This window comes from Oncorhynchus masou, chromosome 6 (assembly GCF_036934945.1).
Source record: "Oncorhynchus masou masou isolate Uvic2021 chromosome 6, UVic_Omas_1.1, whole genome shotgun sequence".
Classification (NCBI taxonomy): domain Eukaryota; kingdom Metazoa; phylum Chordata; class Actinopteri; order Salmoniformes; family Salmonidae; genus Oncorhynchus; species Oncorhynchus masou.
In genome coordinates, this window is record NC_088217.1 from 49187151 (window position 1) to 49206253 (window position 19103).

A 19103-nucleotide genomic window follows, 5' to 3' on the forward strand; every position below is an offset into this window, starting at 1 on the left:
GTAAAATTTGTCAAAAATATGAATAGAAAAGTAAAGTACAGATACCCTAAAAAACTTCTTAAGTAGTATTTTAAAGTATTTTTGATATAAGTTCTTTACGCCCCTGCAAGTAAGATACAAGTTCAGACACATTTCTATCCATACATAATGAGTTTACATTCATTTGTTTTATTTGACATGTGAAATGAATTATAGAGCGATAATTATTCATAATTATGGAGGCATGACTGTTTTTTAGTTTGTTGCTGATATCCCTATTTTACATGTATTTTCAGTCATCATTCCAGTCATCTTGATATTTGCTTAGTATGATATTTACATTGAATTAAAGCCTGATAATCTGAAATAATCTTATACCGTACATATTGTTACCATTGTCACCAAGATCATCCTGATCACACCCTCATCTGTTTCACCTATCCTTGTGATTGTCTACACCCCCCTCCAGGTGTCGCCCATCTTCCCCATTATCCACTGTGTTCTCTGTTTGACTGTTGCCAGTTTGTCTTGTTTGTCAAGTCAACCAGCATTTTGTCTCAGCTCCTGCTTTTCCCAGTCTCTCTTTTTCTTGATCTCCTAGTTTTGACCCTTGCCTGTCCTGACTCTGAGCCCGCCTGCCTGATCACTCTGCCTGCCCCTGAGCCTGCCTGCCAACCTGTACCTTTTCCCCACCTCTGGATTGTTGACCTCTGCCTACCCTGCCCCTGAGCCTGCCTGCCGTCCAGTACCGTTGCCCCACCTCTGGTTTACTGACTCCTGCCTGCCTTGACCTGTCAATTTCCTGCCCCTGTCAAGTCAACGTGTCTGCATCTGGGTGGGCAGAATAGTGAAGTAACAAGAAAGTCAATATCAATATTTACAAATAATGTATTAAATTATCTATTAGGCTAAAGCAATCATGGGTTATTAAGAGCACCTACACCTAATGGTTTAAATTGCATTACAAGTTGTACTCCGGACACCAGAGATGGACTTGATGCGGAGGTTGGCTCAGAAATTATGGGCAGATGGTGTTAGACTACCATCTACTGTAACCAAAATAAGCCATTTTTACATCCTAAAATATCTCATTTCCACAAGCCGGTTTTGGTTGCTTGGATGGTTATTCAGTGTCACAATCAACATCTTAGGGTATTGCAAGAATACCAGTCTTCCTTTAAAAAGCCAGACCGCAGTAATTCTAATGTTCTTGATAAGAGTCAATGACGGAATGGTACACTACAAGACATTACTACTGCAATTATTAGTTGGCTTTGCATCAAACCATGTTACCAGGTTTCATTGGTACTCATAAACATTCCATTGGTACTCATAAACATTCCATTGGTACTCATAAACATTCCATTGGTACTCATAAACATTCCATTGTTTACTCTTTCTTTACTGTAAATCCTGAACAAATCCCTCTCTGAATGGTATGAATTAGTCTGTTAACATAACTAAGGGAACAGCTAACATTCACTAGATTGTCCTTCTTTGCACAAAATTCACTCCATCCTCTCCATTATCCACAGAATGGGTAGTCTCAGTAAATGCATTTCTCAAACAACTCTTCCTGGTTCAGAGAAGTGAATTAAAGGCCATGTGCCTCTCTTCCCCTTTCACTTTGCCCTGCCGCCAGCGAGGGTGCAACAACAACAGAAGTTCGACACCACTTTCTTACTCGTGCAGAAGGTAACTACAGAGTTGTGCATGACTAATTATGCTTTATCTAATACAATGTAACTCATATATGTTATGAACGGTACTGTATACCATGTAGACTGTTTCTCTCGGTTTAAAAGTGATCTCGTGTTTAAAGAAGTGTCAGGGTATGAGATAACCCATGTTGGTGTGTTTTGCAGGTATTTATGGGAAATTTATTGTAGAGTGCCGTGGTGTTATTTTATGAAAGCGGTCACTCCTCAATCACCACTGAGTAAACAGGCTAGAGGGTGGGTGACAGACAGTGGGGTAAATTCTACAGTCTGTCAAAAGCAGTGTTGGGGAGTAGTGAACTATAAGTAATAAAACTACATTTTGCAGTAGCTTCAAATCTAGGTAGTGTTTTCATCAGTAATTAATGACTTTTTTTTCCATGTAGCGCTGTACTGTAGCTAACTACTGAAACTACACGATATGTTTTTGCAAAAATAAAATATATGTGAAGTAGGCAATAATGTCCATTCTTGTTTGGCATCAGACCTGCTTAATTGTCACTTGAAACATTGTTATTGTGTTTAATAGGCTAAATTACACATTCACATATGTTTTTGCATTTTGATTTCTATAATAGTTCCGACTTAAGATGTGAAAATACTCCACAAAGTAGTTTGGATGTAGTGAACTACTTTTTCAAAGTAACTTCAGTTATAAGCTATCTTTTTCTAGTGGGTAGCTTGAGCGTAGCTTAAAGGGAAATTCCACCCTAAAACCATCTGTACATATTTGTTTCATTAGTCCATTGTTGACATAGTCCCAAACTGTTTTGCTTGGCAACAAATTAATTTTTCAAGATAGATAAGTTCTGCATTCTGCAAAACGCAGCATCACATTCTGCAAAACGCAGCATCACATTCTGCAAAACGCAGCATCACATTCTGCAAAACGCAGCATCACATTCTGCAAAACGCAGCATCACATTCTGCAAAACGCAGCATCACATAATGCAAAATGCATCACACAGGGATGATTTCTGTATTTTGAAAGTTACAGCTTCAAAACATTTTCCTTTATCTTCTCCCAGCATAAAGTCATTGGTATCTTGGTAAACTATATTTTCCAAGTAGCTTTTCCAAAAGTGCTCTCTTTTTCTCTGAGTAGTTGAGCAACTGTCTATATGTGGGTTTTGAGAATTTCTTCAACATTCTCAATTTGAAAAGCCATCTTAAAACTAATACCAGTGGGGAGGGCCTTCAACAAACAGCCAACTCTCTACACCGAGTTCCTTCAAGCGCACTAGTCACATGTCTGTGATTTAGCAAGCCAAATCGGTCTACTTTCTTTTCCTTGCCTCTGTTCATTTCAGGCAAAGCATAATTCAATATAGGCCCAGCTCACGCTAACTCCTCACGGGTCGTGTGTCTTTATCTGCAGCTCTGACAGAAACACTCAGCTCTTTCAGAGCCCTAAAGTGAATCAAGTCTGGATTGTACCATTTGGGTTTCTTCCCCATCCCCCAGGGCTCCAATCAGGACCTGTAAGGCCACTGTCATGGCTGGTTACATTATCTGATTGTCTGTCATTCAAAATCAGTTACCAGTCAACAGAAAGAGGGTATAACTTCCAAAGTGATGATCACTGGGGTACTAAGCATGAGCATCAGATAATGATACCAGTTCAGTTTCCTTTTTTGCCATTCTGACTGCCAAGCCCAAGATTGTGCAACTCCTCTTTAAAAGGATATGAAATATGGGACTTTCTTCCCCCAAGTGTTGATGGTGTCAAGGAAGTTGCGTGCAACAAAACAAGAAGTATTTGTCCATACAGAGGCAGAGCTGAGCGTTTTCCCCTGTGTGTGGTTGCTCGGCCATGGAAACCCATTTCATGAAGATCCCGACAACAGCTCCCACTGGAATCATGTAGTAACCAAAAAAGTGTAAAACAAATCTAAATATATTTTAGATTTTAGATTCTTCAAAGTAGCCACCCTTTGCCTTGATGACAGCTTTGCACATGCTTGGCATTCTCTCAACCAGCTTCACCTGGAATGCTTTTCCAACAGTCTTGAAGGAGTTCCCAAATATGCAGAGCAATTCTGGCTGCTTTTCCTTCACTCTGCGGTCCAACTCATCCCAAACTATCTCAATTGGGTTGAGGTCAGGTGATTGTGATCACTCTCCGTCTTGGTAAAGTAACCCTTAAACAGCCTGGAGATGTGTTGGGTCATTGTCCTGTTCAAAAAGAAATGATAGTACCACTAAGCGCAAAACAGATGGGATGGCGTATCGCTGCGGTAGCCATGCGAGTTAAGCGTGCCTTGAATTCTAAATAAATCACTGACATTGTCACCAGCAAAGCACCCCCGCACCATCAAACCTCCTCCTCTTCCATGCTTCACAGTGGGAACTACACATACAGAGATCCTCCGTTCACCAATTCTGCATCTCACAAAGACGGCGGTTAGAACCAAAAATCTCCAATTTGGACTCATCAGACCAAAGGATTGATTTCAACCAGTCTAATGTCTATTGCTCGTATTTGTTGGCCCAAGCAAGTATCTTCTTATTATTGGTGTCCTTTAGTAGTGGGTTCTTTGCAGTAATTCGACCATGAAGGCCTGATTCACGCAGTCTCCTCTGATTCACACAGTCTCCAAATGTCTGAAGAATGTTGCAATTTCTAATATGACAAACAATTCACCTGCATTGTAGAATATATACAGTGCCTTGCGAAAGTATTCGGCCCCCTTGAACTTTGCGACCTTTTGCCACATTTCAGGCTTCAAACATAAAGATATAAAACTGTATTTTTTTGTGAAGAATCAACAACAAGTAGGACACAATCATGAAGTGGAATGACATTCATTGGATATTTCAAACTTTTTTAACAAATCAAAAACTGAAAAATTGGTTGTGCAAAATTATTCAGCCCCCTTAAGTTAATACTTTGTAGCGCCACCTTTTGCTGCGATTACAGCTGTAAGTCGCTTGGGGTATGTCTCTATCAGTTTTGCACATCGAGAGACTGAAATTTTTTCCCATTCCTCCTTGCAAAACAGCTCGAGCTCAGTGAGGTTGGATGGAGAGCATTGTTGAACAGCAGTTTTCAGTTCTTTCCACAGATTCTCGATTGGATTCAGGTCTGGACTTTGACTTGGCCATTCTAACACCTGGATGTGTTTATTTTTGAACCATTCCATTGTAGATTTTGCTTTATGTTTTGGATCATTGTCTTGTTGGAAGACAAATCTCCGTCCCAGTTTCAGGTCTTTTGCAGACTCCATCATGTTTTCTTCCAGAATGGTCCTGTATTTGGCTCCATCCATCTTCCCATCAATTTTAACCATCTTCCCTGTCCCTGCTGAAGAAAAGCAGGCCAAAACCATGATGCTGCCACCACCATGTTTGACAGTGGGGATGGTCTGTTCATTGTGATGAGCTGTGTTGCTTTTACGCCAAGCATAACGTTTTGCATTGTTGCCAAAAAGTTCAATTTTGGTTTCATCTGACCAGAGCACCTTCTTCCACATGTTTGGTGTGTCTCCCAGGTGGCTTGTGGCAAACTTTAAATGACACTTTTTATGGATATCTTTAAGAAATGTCTTTCTTCTTGCCACTTCCATAAAGGCCAGATTTGTGCAATATACGACTGATTGTTGTCCTATGGACAGAGTCTCCCACCTCAGCTGTAGATCTCTGCAGTTCATCCAGAGTGATCATGGGCCTCTTGGCTGCATCTCTGATCAGTCTTCTCCTTGTATGAGCTGAAAGTTTAGAGGGACGGCCAGGTCTTGGTAGATTTGCAGTGGTCTGATACTCCTTCCATTTCAATATTATCGCTTGCACAGTGCTCCTTGGGATGTTTAAAGCTTGGGAAATCTTTTTGTATCCAAATCCGGCTTTAAACTTCTTCACAACAGTATCTCGGACCTGCCTGGTGTGTTCCTTGTTCTTCATGATGCTCTCTGCGCTTTTAACGGACTTCTGAGACTATCACAGTGCAGGTGCATTTATACGGAGACTTGATTACACACAGGTGGATTGTATTTATCATCATTAGTCATTTAGGTCAACATTGGATCATTCAGAGATCCTCACTGAACTTCTGGAGAGAGTTTGCTGCACTGAAAGTAAAGGGACTGAATAATTTTGCACGCCCAATTTTTCAGTTTTTGATTTGTTAAAAAAGTTTGAAATATCCAATAAATGTCGTTCCACTTCATGATTGTGTCCCACTTGTTGTTGATTCTTCACAAAAAAATACAGTTTTATATCTTTATGTTTGAAGCCTGAAATGTGGCAAAAGGTCGCAAAGTTCAAGGGGGCCGAATACTTTCGCAAGGCACTGTATCATTGAAGGTTTGTCCTCCATACAGGTGACTGCAGTCAAGATGTCTCCATGCTGTTGGCTGGCTCTCTTGGCTCTCATCCCCTTAGCTCTGGCCACCAACCCTGGAGTCAAGGTCAAACTCACAGAGAAGGGCATTGAATATGGTAGGTGTAAAGCAAGGGCAATAGAGCTAAATGAGTATGTTTGTGTGTTGTGATCATTCTGTCCCAATCCCCTGCTATCCTGTCTTGTTCACAGGCAAACAAATTGGGATGGCATCTCTGCAGCAGAAACTCAAGACCATGAAGGTCCCAGACCTCTCTGGGACAGAGCGAGTTGCTCCCATTGGCAAGGTCAAGTACAGTTTGACAGGGTAAGGGAGTAAATCCAATATATTGCATTGATCTGCATATCTCATGGAAATTTTTGTTGATATCGTCAACTGTGCTGACAAATGTTACAGTGTTCACAATACTCCATTTAATCCTCCAGAATAACGATAGTGAATTTGGGACTGCCGTACTCTGCTCTGGCACTGGTGCCAGATACTGGAATCAGCCTAAGCATTACTAATGCCTTCATCAGCCTGCATGGGAACTGGAAGATCCGATACCTCAGTTTCATGTAAGTGAATCCTCGGGACCAGCTGGAGTTTTCCAAGCAAGCTGGAACTAAAGGCTGCACACCAGTGGAGGCTGCTGAGGGGAGGACGGCTCATAATAATGACTAGAATGGTGTCCATGGAGTCCATGGAATGGTGTCAAACACAAAGACGTGGTTTCTGTATGGTCGATATCCCTCCGTTGACTCCATTCCAGCCATTATTATGAGCCGTCCTCCCCTCAGCAGCCTCCACTGCTAAACACCCAGTACACCCCCAGGACAAGGTTTGAACAAAAGTGTACAATTTTCTCTTGGGTCTGTCTACAAAACAAAGGACTCGATCCACAATCCTTATTTTCTCGGTAACAATCTAGAAAAGACAGTGGCTCCTTTGACCTGGAGGTGAATGGACTCACCGTCACTGACAGTATTACAATCAAGAGTGATGAGACTGGCAGGCCAACGGTCAGCAGTGTCAACTGTGTGGCCAACGTGGGTAGTGCCAGCATCAAGTTCCATGGTGGAGCAAGGTAACTAGACTATAAAGCTGCACAAGAAACTCCAGTCCACTAAAAACTTTGTGAGAATGCATGTTGCCGACTAAGGAAGCCTAATCAAACAGTGTCATGAAATGAATGCAATGTGGATTTCTTGTGCTTTGGTTCTTGTTTCCCAGTTGGCTGTACAACCTTTTCAGTGCCTACATTGACAAGGCCCTGCACAGTGCTCTGCAGAAACAGGTGAGAGACAGTGTAATGCCAGACCGCAAACTCAACCAATAACTCTCTTCCTCTCTGACTGATCTCACTTCCTCTTTGACTCAACTCACTTCAACAATCACAACTGGTTATTCTTCTTCTGTGCTCTTGGCAATAATAATCGCTGTTTCATTGTTACAGATCTGCCCCCTAGTGGCTGATACTATTACTGACATGAACCCACACCTCAAAACTCTCAATGGTATTTAAAAAAAGTTTTATTTCACCTTTATTTAACCAGGTAGGCTAGTTGAGAACAAGTTCTCATTTGCAACTGCGACCTGGCCAAGATAAAGCAAAGCAGTTCGAAACACAACTTGTACATAAGAACGTATGATAAGGAATCGATTAGTTCATTATTGTGTACTAAATTGATTTAAAAAATATATATATTCTGCCATCTTGAAGTTCTAGCCAAAGTGGACAAGTATGCTGAAGTTGAATATTCCATGGTGACATCACCCACCATTTCAAATGCCTCCATTGATTTCAGTTTGAAGGTGAGAACTCCCGATTATCTGACAATTGTATCCGTTGAAAGGCGTAAACAAGCAAGAGGCATAAAGGTCAAACCTCTCTATCTCTCTCTCTCTATCTCTCTGCAGGGTGAGTTCTACAACATTGGGAAGCACCAGGAGCCTCCGTTCTCCCCCACGCCCTTCTCCCTGCCTCCTCAGGTCAACAACATGCTCTACATCGGAATGTCAGCCTTCACCGCCAACTCTGCAGGCTTCGTGTACAACAACGCTGGAGCACTTAGCCTCTATATCACCGATGATATGGTGAGGAGTCCTTCACAATTGCAAACGTGTTTGTTCCAGACTCATCTACAGAGTGATACAGTCCTCCTCTCTATTTTCCCCTGACAGATCCCTCCAAGCTCTCCCATTCGGCTGAACACCAGAACGTTTGGGGCCTTCATTCCAGAGGTGATAAACACAACCCACCATTGTCTTCATTTTACGTCACGATGTTCAGAATAGTACAGAATGACATTACTGTCCCTCTAGAAACGGAAAACATGCCTTTGTTCAAACATCTAAGTAAGGATACCATGAGTGTTCTTCTCAAGTCAGAAGAGTGAAGGTGTTCTCCTGTGCTCAGATAGCCAAGCGTTTCCCTAGCATGATGATGAAGCTGCTGGTGAAGACAGTGAAAGAGCCCACCATCTTCTTTGAGCCCAACAACGTGACTGTCCAGGCCAGTGGCAGCGTGACGGCCTACGCCATCCAGCCCAACACCACCCTCTCTCCCCTCTTCGTCCTCAACATGGTCAGTCAGTCACTCAATCAGGAGGTAGAATGCCGTAGGTCAGACTGTCAGAGTGGTACATGACTCTACAAGCTCTCTGTTCTCACTACAGGAGGGTAGTGTCAGTGCTCGACTGTACGTGACCGGGGTGAAGTTGGCCGGGGCTGTCACTCTGAACAAGTGAGTGTGATTGTCTACACGTGTGCAAAAGAGGAATAAATTATTTTTCAGAAACTGACCAAAAGAATTGAATGCGGTCTGCTTTTCACAGAATTGAGATGACTCTGGAAAAAAGTTATGTGGGACAGTTTCAGGTAAGAATGACATATTCAGAGCTTGTAACTTGAATATAACTTGCTTTTTAAACACTAAAACACACTGAATCTAAACACAAACAGGTTCGATCTCTTGACAACATCTTCCTGATGGTCCTGAAAGTGGCCGTGATACCAAAGGTCAACGGTGAGTGCTTTCCTTCCTTGATTATTTATATTTGAGTTGTTCCATATTTAGGTGGAAATTGTGCACCAATATTGAATTTTAAAAGCCTGTTATATTAAATAATTAATATCAACCACGTGGAGAATTCAATAAATCTATCACTTCTAGGAAGATTTTAACCCATTTAATTCCCCAATTTCTCCAAGTTTAATCATCATTGTAAAACCCTAGTTATTTTGTTGCTTCGACTAAGTCATTTCTGAATATTATTTATTTAATGTGATTAGTGATTAATTTACGTCTGTCACTCATTTTAAGGTCAACCCTGAACTCTCGTTTTAATATGGTGAAAATATGAATAGAAATGTTAATAATTTCATATTTTTTTTAATGAAACATGCACACAAGCTTCTAATCCCCCTGTCACCAGAGGATTTATGAATGATTTAAGATGAAGTCATCAATCCTGTTACTTCATTTTTTTTAAATTAACCCAGAGGTTGGAAAACACGTTTTTGAAAAATACATTTTTTATCTAAAGTATTTTTTGACTAAGATTCAGGGCCTTTTGAGGAGTGTACTGGTGGAAGGACACAAACTGTTTCTGCAATGATTAACCACTGTGTTTTTATCCTATAGCTCGTCTAGAGAAGGGGTTTCCCCTTCCCTCCATTGGAAAGATGAACCTTGTCAACACTCAGCTGCAGGTCCTGAAGGTACATTATATCTAAGAGCTCTGTGCTACCATCATCTATCATTTACGCTATCTCCTATACTATAAACAGTGTGTTTGTGTCCTATATTTGGCAAACTACTGTGTCCTATATAAGCAACTACTGTTGCTTTTCTCTCTTCAGGACTACATGCTGATTGGGACAGACGTTCAGTTCACAGGATAAGTGCCATGTAAATCTCATCGCAAATCAACAATCAAATCAAACCAAAGAAACATGCAATTAACATTTAAAAATCTACATGTATTACACATAGCAATACACCACATTCTTAAATATCATTCAATCATTGCAGTATTCCACTTTTGTCCAATTTATAATTAATATATTTGTATAATTAAACAAATCACAATAAAACTTTTTTACATTTTAATTTGACAAGTCTTCTTCAGTCAGTTGTCTCTGGATTGGATCTTTGTCGATGTTACATCTGCGTCGTGGTGCCACAGAAGACGTCCACTTCACACTCACTTTCAGGGTACAGAGGACTAGACACCCTATCTAGCGACTGAAGCCAGTTGACCGGCATGGCGGTGGTCAGGTAAACGTGTGGCTGAGTCACTCAGAGAAGTGTGGCTGAGGGCGTGTCCTCTCAGGCTCTGGGAATTGGCTGATTCTATCTGTATGGGAGACAGGCCAGTCAGTCACAGGGCAGGAACAGCGCAGTTCTAACCATGGTGCCAGATTTCCTTTAAAATGGCTTATTTCTTGGAAATAACTACTTAAGCCCTTATAAAAGACCTAAGCATTTAAATAAACATCCATCAAAGCAAAGCTTGTCATACATACAGTATAATTGAAAGAGAGAAGTCTTGCTGTGACTCAGTGTGATAGAAAATGTCGTATGAAACAGCTACGGCAGAATGAAAGTGTACCTTGACCAGGACATAGTCTCCCGGGTTGATGGGGGAAGTGTGTGTGTCAGTGGGCTGACCAGCCACTTCCTGCCGAGGGAAAATCACCTTCACGTTCCCATCGTTCCTCCCACACAGGTCCTGAGCTGATCTCTTACTCTCCTGGGGGGACGTGAAAACAAGGTCAATTGATATTGGAACGATGTGGGACAATTAAGTACCATTGCCTATATGTGAATTAAATTTTGAATCATCATTGGCTCGACCTGCTATAATACTACGTTTGCATGCCACGGGTAAATATGAATAGGTCCGGTCTAAATTGCTAGTTTCCCCATGCAGGGTAAGTCTGAGGTGTGGGGAGCAGGGGCTCACGGCTCAATTCATTTTATTTTAAACATGTACATTATGCTAATAGTAACCATATGAGTAGGGATAGGAGTTTCTCCCCATCAGGTCAGGTGGAAAGGCCAAGCATTGGGCCCAAGATATGAGGAGAGTGTTTTATTTCAAGAGCAGAAGAAAATGGTACTCACTCCCTCCACTAAGACGAGCTGTGTTCTGCCGATGAGGGCGGAGTTGACCTTGGTGGCCTCCTCCCTGAACATGCAGATGAGCTCCTCGAGCCGCCGCTGCTTCACCTCCGCTGGCACGTCGTCCTGAAGACGATGGAACGCATGGGTTTTCTGGGAGAGGACACAGCAGTGTACACAGGATATACGGCATTAACACAATAAATTATATTTAATTTATTCTTGAAAATATTGTCTAATTTAGAGGGACCTGGATTTCGTAACACAAACTCTATGGGCCCCTGAAAAAAAAACAACAACTACGGTTGTGAACCCATGCTCTACACCAATGGTATTGACAGAACATGTGGAATCCTTTCCAGTACATTAATTGAGTTGAACAGACCTTCCGCATACTGTAGGCAAAGAGGAAGCCCACGTTGTAGCGCACCTCCCTGATCAGAGACAGGGTCTGCAGGTGGTCCTCTTCTGTCTCCCCACAGAACCCAGAGATGAAGTCACTGCTCAGGCTCACCCCTGAGACAGACACACAGGACTGAACCGTCACTGACCCAATGGCAATAAGACAGAAAAGCACATTACACAAGATGCCATTGGCATGCAGCCAATGTGCATAGCCAAACCGGTCTGCAGCGGTTACCTGAATTCACAGCAACGTATAAACAAGTTGAGGTGGTCTACCTGGGATTATTCTCTTGATGTTATCCACAAGCTCCAGGTAAGCCTCCCTACTATAACTGAAATTTCCAAAATGGACACAATTAAGACGACAAACATATTTGAATCTGTTTCCATGGATCTAGTTACATTTCTATTGGAGATCAGAGTAAAAGCTGAAACAGAGGAGCTGTATTACCCCCTCCGCATGGCCTGTAGGACAGTGCTGCTGCCACTCTGAGCCGGGAGGTGGATCTGCTTACAGATGTTCACCCTCTCTTTTATCAGCTGCAACACCTACACACAAACACCAGGGTCAAAATGCCCATGTCAACTTGTCAATGCTGAGAACAATCTACTTCATAAACTGGGTGGTTCGAGCCATGAATGCTGATTGGCTGACAGACCATATACCACGGGTATGACAAAACATGTATTTTTAACTGCTCTAATTACATTGTTAAGCAGTTTATGATAGCAATAAGGCACCTCTGGTGTTTGTGGTATACGGCCAATATACCACGGCTAAGGGCTGTATGCAGGCACTCCGTGTTGCGTAAGATCAGCCCTTAGCCGTGGTATATTGGCCATATACCACACCCCCCCCCGTGCCTTATTGCTTAAGTATATCCTTCAATGGTCAAATGTTTACCTTACATTTTTTGCTTGTGATTAGTGTATGTGTGTAGCAGTGAACAGAATAACAACAAAGTGCATTCTTTACAATCTTACAGACTATTAGAATAACAATATAATCCCAAAACTATTAACATCAGTTTGCCTTTTGGACTCCATTTGTACCTCATCAGGGAAGTCCTTGGGATGAGGGGAGGTGAACCTGATTCTCATGTCCGGGTCTATGAGGGACACTCTGTCCAGCAGGTCAGCAAAGCGCAGGCCCCCGGGCCGGGATCGGTACACCGTCCTAAAGCCCCGGCTCAGCTGGCCTGGCTCTGAACTACAGAACTGTTCCTCTGATGTGTCCCTGTAGCTGTTCACATTCTGACCCAACAGGGTCACCTCCTTCACGCCCTGGTACAGAACAAAACCACAGTAATGCTAAGAATAGCTTAAGCCTGCATACAGTCTATTAAGACACAAACAAGAGAAGTAACTGCACACCTGAGAGACATTTAAAACACCTACCTGCTCTGACAGGATATGGACTTCCTCAAGGATAGAGGACACTGGTCGACTCCTTTCTCGACCTCGAGTAAACGGGACAATGCAGTAGCTGCACATGTTATCACATCCTCGCATGATGGACCTACAAAGCAGAGAGGGACATGAGGATGCAGGATCAAGGTCAATGTCCTGTATTCGATCCTATATGTAATTCTAGGGTCCTGTGTAACTCATCTGATTGTAAATGGTAAATTGCACCAGAGTACATTTAACCTGACGAATAAACAGTCAGAGAGACACTCACACAAAAGCGCTGTAACCCTGGGGGGAGTGGTGAACTGGCATGACATCAGCATATGTCTCCTCTAGAGACAGCAGCACGTTGCTAGCCTGCTGACCACCATGGGCCACAGACAGGAGCCGAGGAAGGTCCCGGTATGCATCTGGACCAGCCAGAACATCCAACAGCTTCTCCCTCTCCAGCAGCTCAGACTTCAGCCTCTCGGCCATGCAACCTGGGACCACAAACATACAGGGGATCAGAGCCAGCATGTATGCTGTGTTGATCCTAGAGTGTCGGTTCAGACAGAGACATCAAATGTATCATAGTCACAAGTCAGACTGTAACTCATTCACCTAAGACTCCAATTTTCATGGGTACGCGGGTCTTTAAGCGTCTTTTCTTCATGGCTGTGAGTTGCCGTAGTCTGTTCCAGATTGTTTGTTCGGCTTTTTCTCTGTGCGAAGCAGAGCAGGGAAAAGCTTGCTTGAGTATGTTGTAAGTTCAGTGAACAAAACTTAAGGAAAAATGCCTCCCTCTGTCCCAAAAAGACTTGGACCTTTACCTTATGGAGCATGTAACAAGGAGGACAACATCAGCCTGAAAGAGATAAAATGTATATTTAAACCACAGGTTTCTGTCAATAGAAATATTTGGTAATGCACATTTTAATCCTCCTAAAAAGTGAACGTCATGTGTACCTCAGCGACATCACTTGTGCGTTGATATCCCTTCTTCTGCAATATTGACCAGGCAATTTCTGTGTCGTTGACGTTCATCTGACAGCCATAGGTTTCAAAACACACTGTAAAAAAAAAAAAAAATCAACATGCATTATTTCAACGGTCATTAATTAATGGAAGATTTCTTTTTAAATCCGCGATGTTAATGTGCAGTGCACAAACCTGTCCTAGAATTCCCACTTTCTGAGTCCTCAGGAAGATAGGCATGCTTGTCAGTGTCTATCAAATCATCAGTGATAACAGGTTGCTGTTTGTTGATAGAAGCTCCCTTGACAAAGTCATGAAATCTTGGACCTGTGGCTATTTGAGTCTTGAATTTTTCTGCCCTGCTCTCCTCGTTTGAATGAACGCTGACTGGCTTTGAACAACACAATCTGTGTTGCAAGCTCCATCTAGGTAACCATTGTTCAAAAGTATGAAAAATTGATCTTAAACGGTTGGTGTTTCTCATATTTGTCAAATAATAACGTCAATTACTGCGACATTTTTTGCAATGGGTGAAAATGTGAAAACAATGTTCAAAATAGCTAACGTTAGCCAGCTAGTGGCTTGACATCTGAAAAAGAGCCCTCTGAAATTGTACTCAGCAGATGCTGCAGCTTTCGTATGTCATAATTATTCTTTCTGCATATGAACTTGTCGGTTGAATACTAAATTTGCCCTATTGAAGTCGTTTTAATCCTCAAGTTGTCATTCGGTACACAAAGCAATTCGCTAACATAATCTTGTGTAAACAACTGCCATCTATCAATCGCGTCCTCAAGGACGTACAATATTGCGGTCCGTCTTGAAACAACTATTTTACAAAAGGTTCCACTGTGACAGTGCCATCGTTGTGCACCTTGAAGGAATCTGTACTTATCTACAGAAAAACGGTTCCATTAATATACATTATATTCCAGATGTATTTAAACAAATAAAACATATAGATATTATACGGACGTGCTACCTGTCCCAGACCTATTATTTGACCATGCTGGTCATTTATGAACGTTTGATCATCTTGGCCATGTTCTGTTATAATCTCCACCCGGCACTGCCAGAAGAGGACTGGCCACCCCTCATAGCCTGGTTTCTCTCTAGGTGTCTTCCTAGGTTTTGGCCTTTCTAGGGAGTTTTTCCTAGCCAACGTGCTTCAACGCCTGCATTGCTTGCTGTTTGGGGTTTTAGGCTGGGTTTCTGTACAGCACTTTGAGATATCAGCTGATGTACGAAGGGCTATATAAATACATTTGATTTGATTTGATTAGATATGACCAATGAAAGAGTAGGGAGAGAAATCTAAAGCATACCTCAACCAGTACGGTGAAAGGAAGAGAGAGAGAGATAAAGAGAGCGATAGAGGGGGGGGGGAGTGGGACACACAGACAGGCAGAGAGGTTAGAGGGAGTTTAGCATCAGAGGTGATGTCATTGGTGTCTTTGATGGTTTGGTTTAAAAGGTTTATTCAGAGAGTGATGTCCACAAAAAGCTGTTCCAGCATTTCTTCTGAGATGATGACCTGAACTGACATCAAGGACTGCGGGAGAAGGACCCAATAGAATAAACTCACGCTTAATCAGGGCAACTTTAAGGTAACCATCTTTATGTTTCAGATTTGATAGTGTGTGTCAAGAAAACCATTTGATGATATGATTACATACATTGATATTGTAACCTTTTTAACTATATGTCAATCACTTTTTAAAAATAAATATAACATTTCTATTGTTAACATCAATCATACATGGAAATGAAATGCAATCACTACACGTTTGTGCTTTAATTATTTATTGGAACATCAAACAAAAATATATATTACCTGAGTAAAGTTACCCATGTAGTGGATAAAGACATTTCACATTTCAGCAAATATTTACTTAAATTTAGTTACACTGAAAAATCCATACTTTATCTTTGTAAAAGTAATCATCAGAACAATATAGCAAGGCTTCCTCTCCAAGAGAACTCAATGTCTACTGCAGTGATATCAGATCAGGGGCCAACTGGCTTCAGCGTATTTTCTAATGTAATTTTAACTTTGCCATTTCTTCTTGTTTTCCAGAACTAGTCATGATGATGGATCGAGCTGTACTGCTCGTTTTCTGCTGTCTGGTGATGTCTGTATCAGTTGCCCCACTCTACCCATCTATTAGGTAAGAATCCAATCAATCTGCATGATAGCAATTTTGTTTAAACATTTAACGTCATGTTAATAGCATTAAAATGACAAAAATATAAACCAACATGCTAATTTGACAAATATTGTATCTAACATGGGTTGTATGACCAATTGTCCAATATAATTATTATTTCTAAAATGTTTCTGATAATACATTTTAAGTTTGCTATCTAAGAAAAGCATGCTGATACTACTTGAGTTTAAATAATTAAATATTATGATTGCAACTGTTAAAGCGCACTAACCATAATGAACTTGAATACGAAAGAGTGATTTATGATTCTAGTAGATTACTGCTAGAGCATCCAATATAGTTCTGTCACTTGTCATATGATTAAATTACATTTTGAATCAATTTGCTTTTCATGAACCCCGAGTAGCTATGTCAGTAGTGGTGTGCATTGCCTTTTGAGTGACATTTACAACACTCCAATGTGTAAGAGTTCTAATACCAATCTCTGTGGAACAGCAACTAAACCCCCTCAGTAGAATATGTTACTAACCCTCTTGTTATACAGGCTAATGACGCAGAGCTTGTTGAGTGGAATGATCCACACCTGAACTGCAGTTACCCCCCCCCCTACTCTGCCCCCAGTCTCCTTGACCAGGGGCCAGGTATACATAAATAGTCTCTGTGAGCTCCCTTTCCAAGAATTCAATTTTCACCCTGTGCTGCTGAAAAAAATGATGTAATGCTTCATCCCACTGATGGACGATCTAACAATGGAATGAACATGAGGTGTGGTCAGTAACAGACAAAGACTGGACTGCCAAGAGAGAGCAGAAAGAAAGAGAATAACTGCAGCCAGCAGTCTGTCTCTGAACATGATGCTTTAAATCTATCAGGGGTCAGCGTGCCTGTCATAGTGTGCCCTGTCTTTTTGTTATGCTAACAAGGGTCAAGATGTCTGGATTAGTCACTAAAATGTGTAACATTTGCACAGCACATTAATCACAGCATTCGGGGGCATAGTATGAGACTATTGTTCTGCATATCCGGAAAAACACATCTACTGAAAATGATCACTTCTAACTACAATTAAGATAATAGCATTTGAAGTATGGTTGTTGTTTACGATAACATTTTTTTAGACAGTTTATTTTGAATGTTATCTTTATAATTCCCTATAAAGATTAGAGCTGCCCAGACATTTTTGTTGTTGCGATTTCACTTGGTTTTGCGAAAGTTACCGCACCGGTATTACACTTCCTCATGCTTGTCCTGCAGTTGCAGAGATAAAACATGAAAAAAGCCTCCATAAACAGCCAAATATGTATTTTTAGAAACGGCAACGCTCTCGGTATAATGATGCAGGTCTATCGATGTTATACTCATGAAATTGTTATTCCGAACTTCATCTAAGTGAAATCTCACAAAAAGCGTCTGAAAGCCCACTGGGCACAGACGTCAGTTCAACGTTTAGTTTTGATTTACATTTGGATGAGCTGTCAACTAATGTGAATTCAACAAAACATTTCACCGTGTCATTGGATTTAGGTTAAAAGTTGGGTAAAAAAAAATCAAACACCTAATGCCCTTACCTTGATGACTTTTTGCAAATTCAGTTGATTCAACTTCATCACATAGATTGAGGGTTGAAATGTGGAAACAACTTTGATTCAAACAGTGTTGCACAGTGGGTGGACACGTCATACCATATTTATGTGACGTGTTTTCCCCCCAGGTTTGGTCAGAGGGACACGTCCATCCTGATGACCTCTATAGAGCATCCCATGAAACTGCTGGAAGAAAACAGCACTCCCTTGACGCAAAAAGCCGAACTGCGGTCAGTGCCACCCCAAAATCTGAAATAGCTTTTGTTGTTATACAACAAAAATGTATCAAGGCAATGACTGAACATTCAAATTCTAGACATCTACCAATGAAATGATCATGTGCTCCCTCCCATCTTCAGATCAGGAAGACATGCTGATGCCATCTTTACCAACAGCTACAGGAAGGTTCTAGGTCAAATCTCAGCCAGGAAATTCCTACAGAGCATCATGGGAAAACGTCTACAGTGAGTAGTGGCTGTTTATGCAATCTGTCAGTAATGATATACTATAGTTATGCAATAAGGCCAGAGGTGTGGTATAAAGCCAATATACCGAGGCTATTGGCTGTTCTTAGCACGACACAACACGGAGTGCCTGGACACAGTCCTTAGCTGCAGTATTTTGGCCATACATCAAACCCCAAGGTGCCTTATTGCGATTATAAACTGCTTACCAACGTAATTAGAGCAGTAAAAATAAATGCTTTGTCATACCTGTGGTATACAACAGCTGTCAGCCAATCAGGGCTCAAACCACCCAGTTTATAATTAAGTATAGAATCACTAAAAATGTTCATACTGTACTCATTCTATTCTTTTTTTTTTCAAACCCAGAGAAGAAGGCCGGAGCTATAATGTGAAATGCCAGTCAGACATTTACGAGGGCACCTACAAACAGGACCTGACATCTGTTCAGAGAAAACAGAGTTACAGAGGACAGCAAAACAATTTCAAGATGCCAAGGTATAGTTCCCACCCAGTAAATGGTTTTGAAATCATGATCTCACTGCAGACAAGTTATCTGTAAGCCTTCAGAGCATACACGTTGCCAAATTGTAATCTGTGAAGTGTGTCTCGTGGAAATGCATAGTTGTGATTGAACTGACATTCCTACTTAATGTTCTCTTCCAGACTTCTATGTAGTGAATGTAAGCGAGGACAAAGTGAAGACAAGAAGTGTTTATCGCCAACCCTAATGACCTGACAATGTCAAAATAAAAAATTAAGCTATTTTACTATCAAAGCTTTGAGTCAAGAAAATCAATGTCCCTCAGTTCATACACTCTGGCAAACAATTGTACCAAAGGATATGTAACCAGTTTTCACAATAAAGCAAAGAGATTTGATATGAGTCTAGTGCATTAATTTTACTTCCTTCTACCAACTGAAACAAATGCATTGTATAGGCACTATTATTTCAAGTACTTGAGTATGATA

The 19103-nt window shown here is 41.3% G+C and overlaps 3 protein-coding genes across 5 annotated transcripts; 2 read left to right on the forward strand and 1 right to left on the reverse strand.

The window, feature by feature from the left end:
* The first annotated feature begins 1591 nt into the window (after positions 1 to 1591).
* LOC135542176 (bactericidal permeability-increasing protein-like) lies at positions 1592 to 10130 on the forward strand. Its single transcript, XM_064968935.1, has 16 exons — positions 1592 to 1674; positions 6017 to 6134; positions 6229 to 6343; positions 6463 to 6594; positions 6948 to 7103; positions 7250 to 7313; positions 7473 to 7533; positions 7740 to 7831; positions 7937 to 8113; positions 8201 to 8260; positions 8436 to 8603; positions 8695 to 8762; positions 8854 to 8896; positions 8981 to 9044; positions 9663 to 9739; positions 9881 to 10130. Exons 2-16 carry the CDS (start codon positions 6032 to 6034, stop codon positions 9920 to 9922), a joined length of 1422 nt encoding a protein of 473 aa, XP_064825007.1. The 5' UTR covers positions 1592 to 1674; positions 6017 to 6031; the 3' UTR covers positions 9923 to 10130.
* On the reverse strand, positions 9980 to 17800 carry cdk5rap1 (CDK5 regulatory subunit associated protein 1). 3 transcript variants are annotated; one of them, XM_064968934.1, is made up of 13 exons: positions 17653 to 17800; positions 13908 to 14011; positions 13772 to 13806; positions 13563 to 13663; positions 13231 to 13441; positions 12948 to 13068; positions 12603 to 12833; positions 12001 to 12098; positions 11826 to 11881; positions 11530 to 11660; positions 11148 to 11297; positions 10633 to 10773; positions 9980 to 10377 (listed from the first exon to the last, which is right to left on the reverse strand). In XM_064968934.1, the coding sequence occupies exons 1-13, from the start codon at positions 17762 to 17764 to the stop codon at positions 10255 to 10257; spliced, it is 1614 nt and encodes a 537-aa protein (XP_064825006.1). In that variant the 5' UTR covers positions 17765 to 17800; the 3' UTR covers positions 9980 to 10254. The 3 variants fall into 3 exon arrangements, with proteins under 3 accessions (XP_064825006.1, XP_064825005.1, XP_064825004.1); XM_064968933.1 differs by lacking the exon at positions 17653 to 17800 and adding an exon at positions 14112 to 14728 and having other exon boundaries at positions 11148 to 11270; XM_064968932.1 differs by lacking the exon at positions 17653 to 17800 and adding an exon at positions 14112 to 14728.
* ghrh (growth hormone releasing hormone) lies at positions 15334 to 19006 on the forward strand. Its single transcript, XM_064968936.1, has 6 exons — positions 15334 to 15523; positions 15994 to 16084; positions 17796 to 17897; positions 18027 to 18131; positions 18501 to 18629; positions 18798 to 19006. The coding sequence occupies exons 2-6, from the start codon at positions 16002 to 16004 to the stop codon at positions 18868 to 18870; spliced, it is 492 nt and encodes a 163-aa protein (XP_064825008.1). The 5' UTR covers positions 15334 to 15523; positions 15994 to 16001; the 3' UTR covers positions 18871 to 19006.
* The last annotated feature ends 97 nt before the right edge of the window (positions 19007 to 19103 follow it).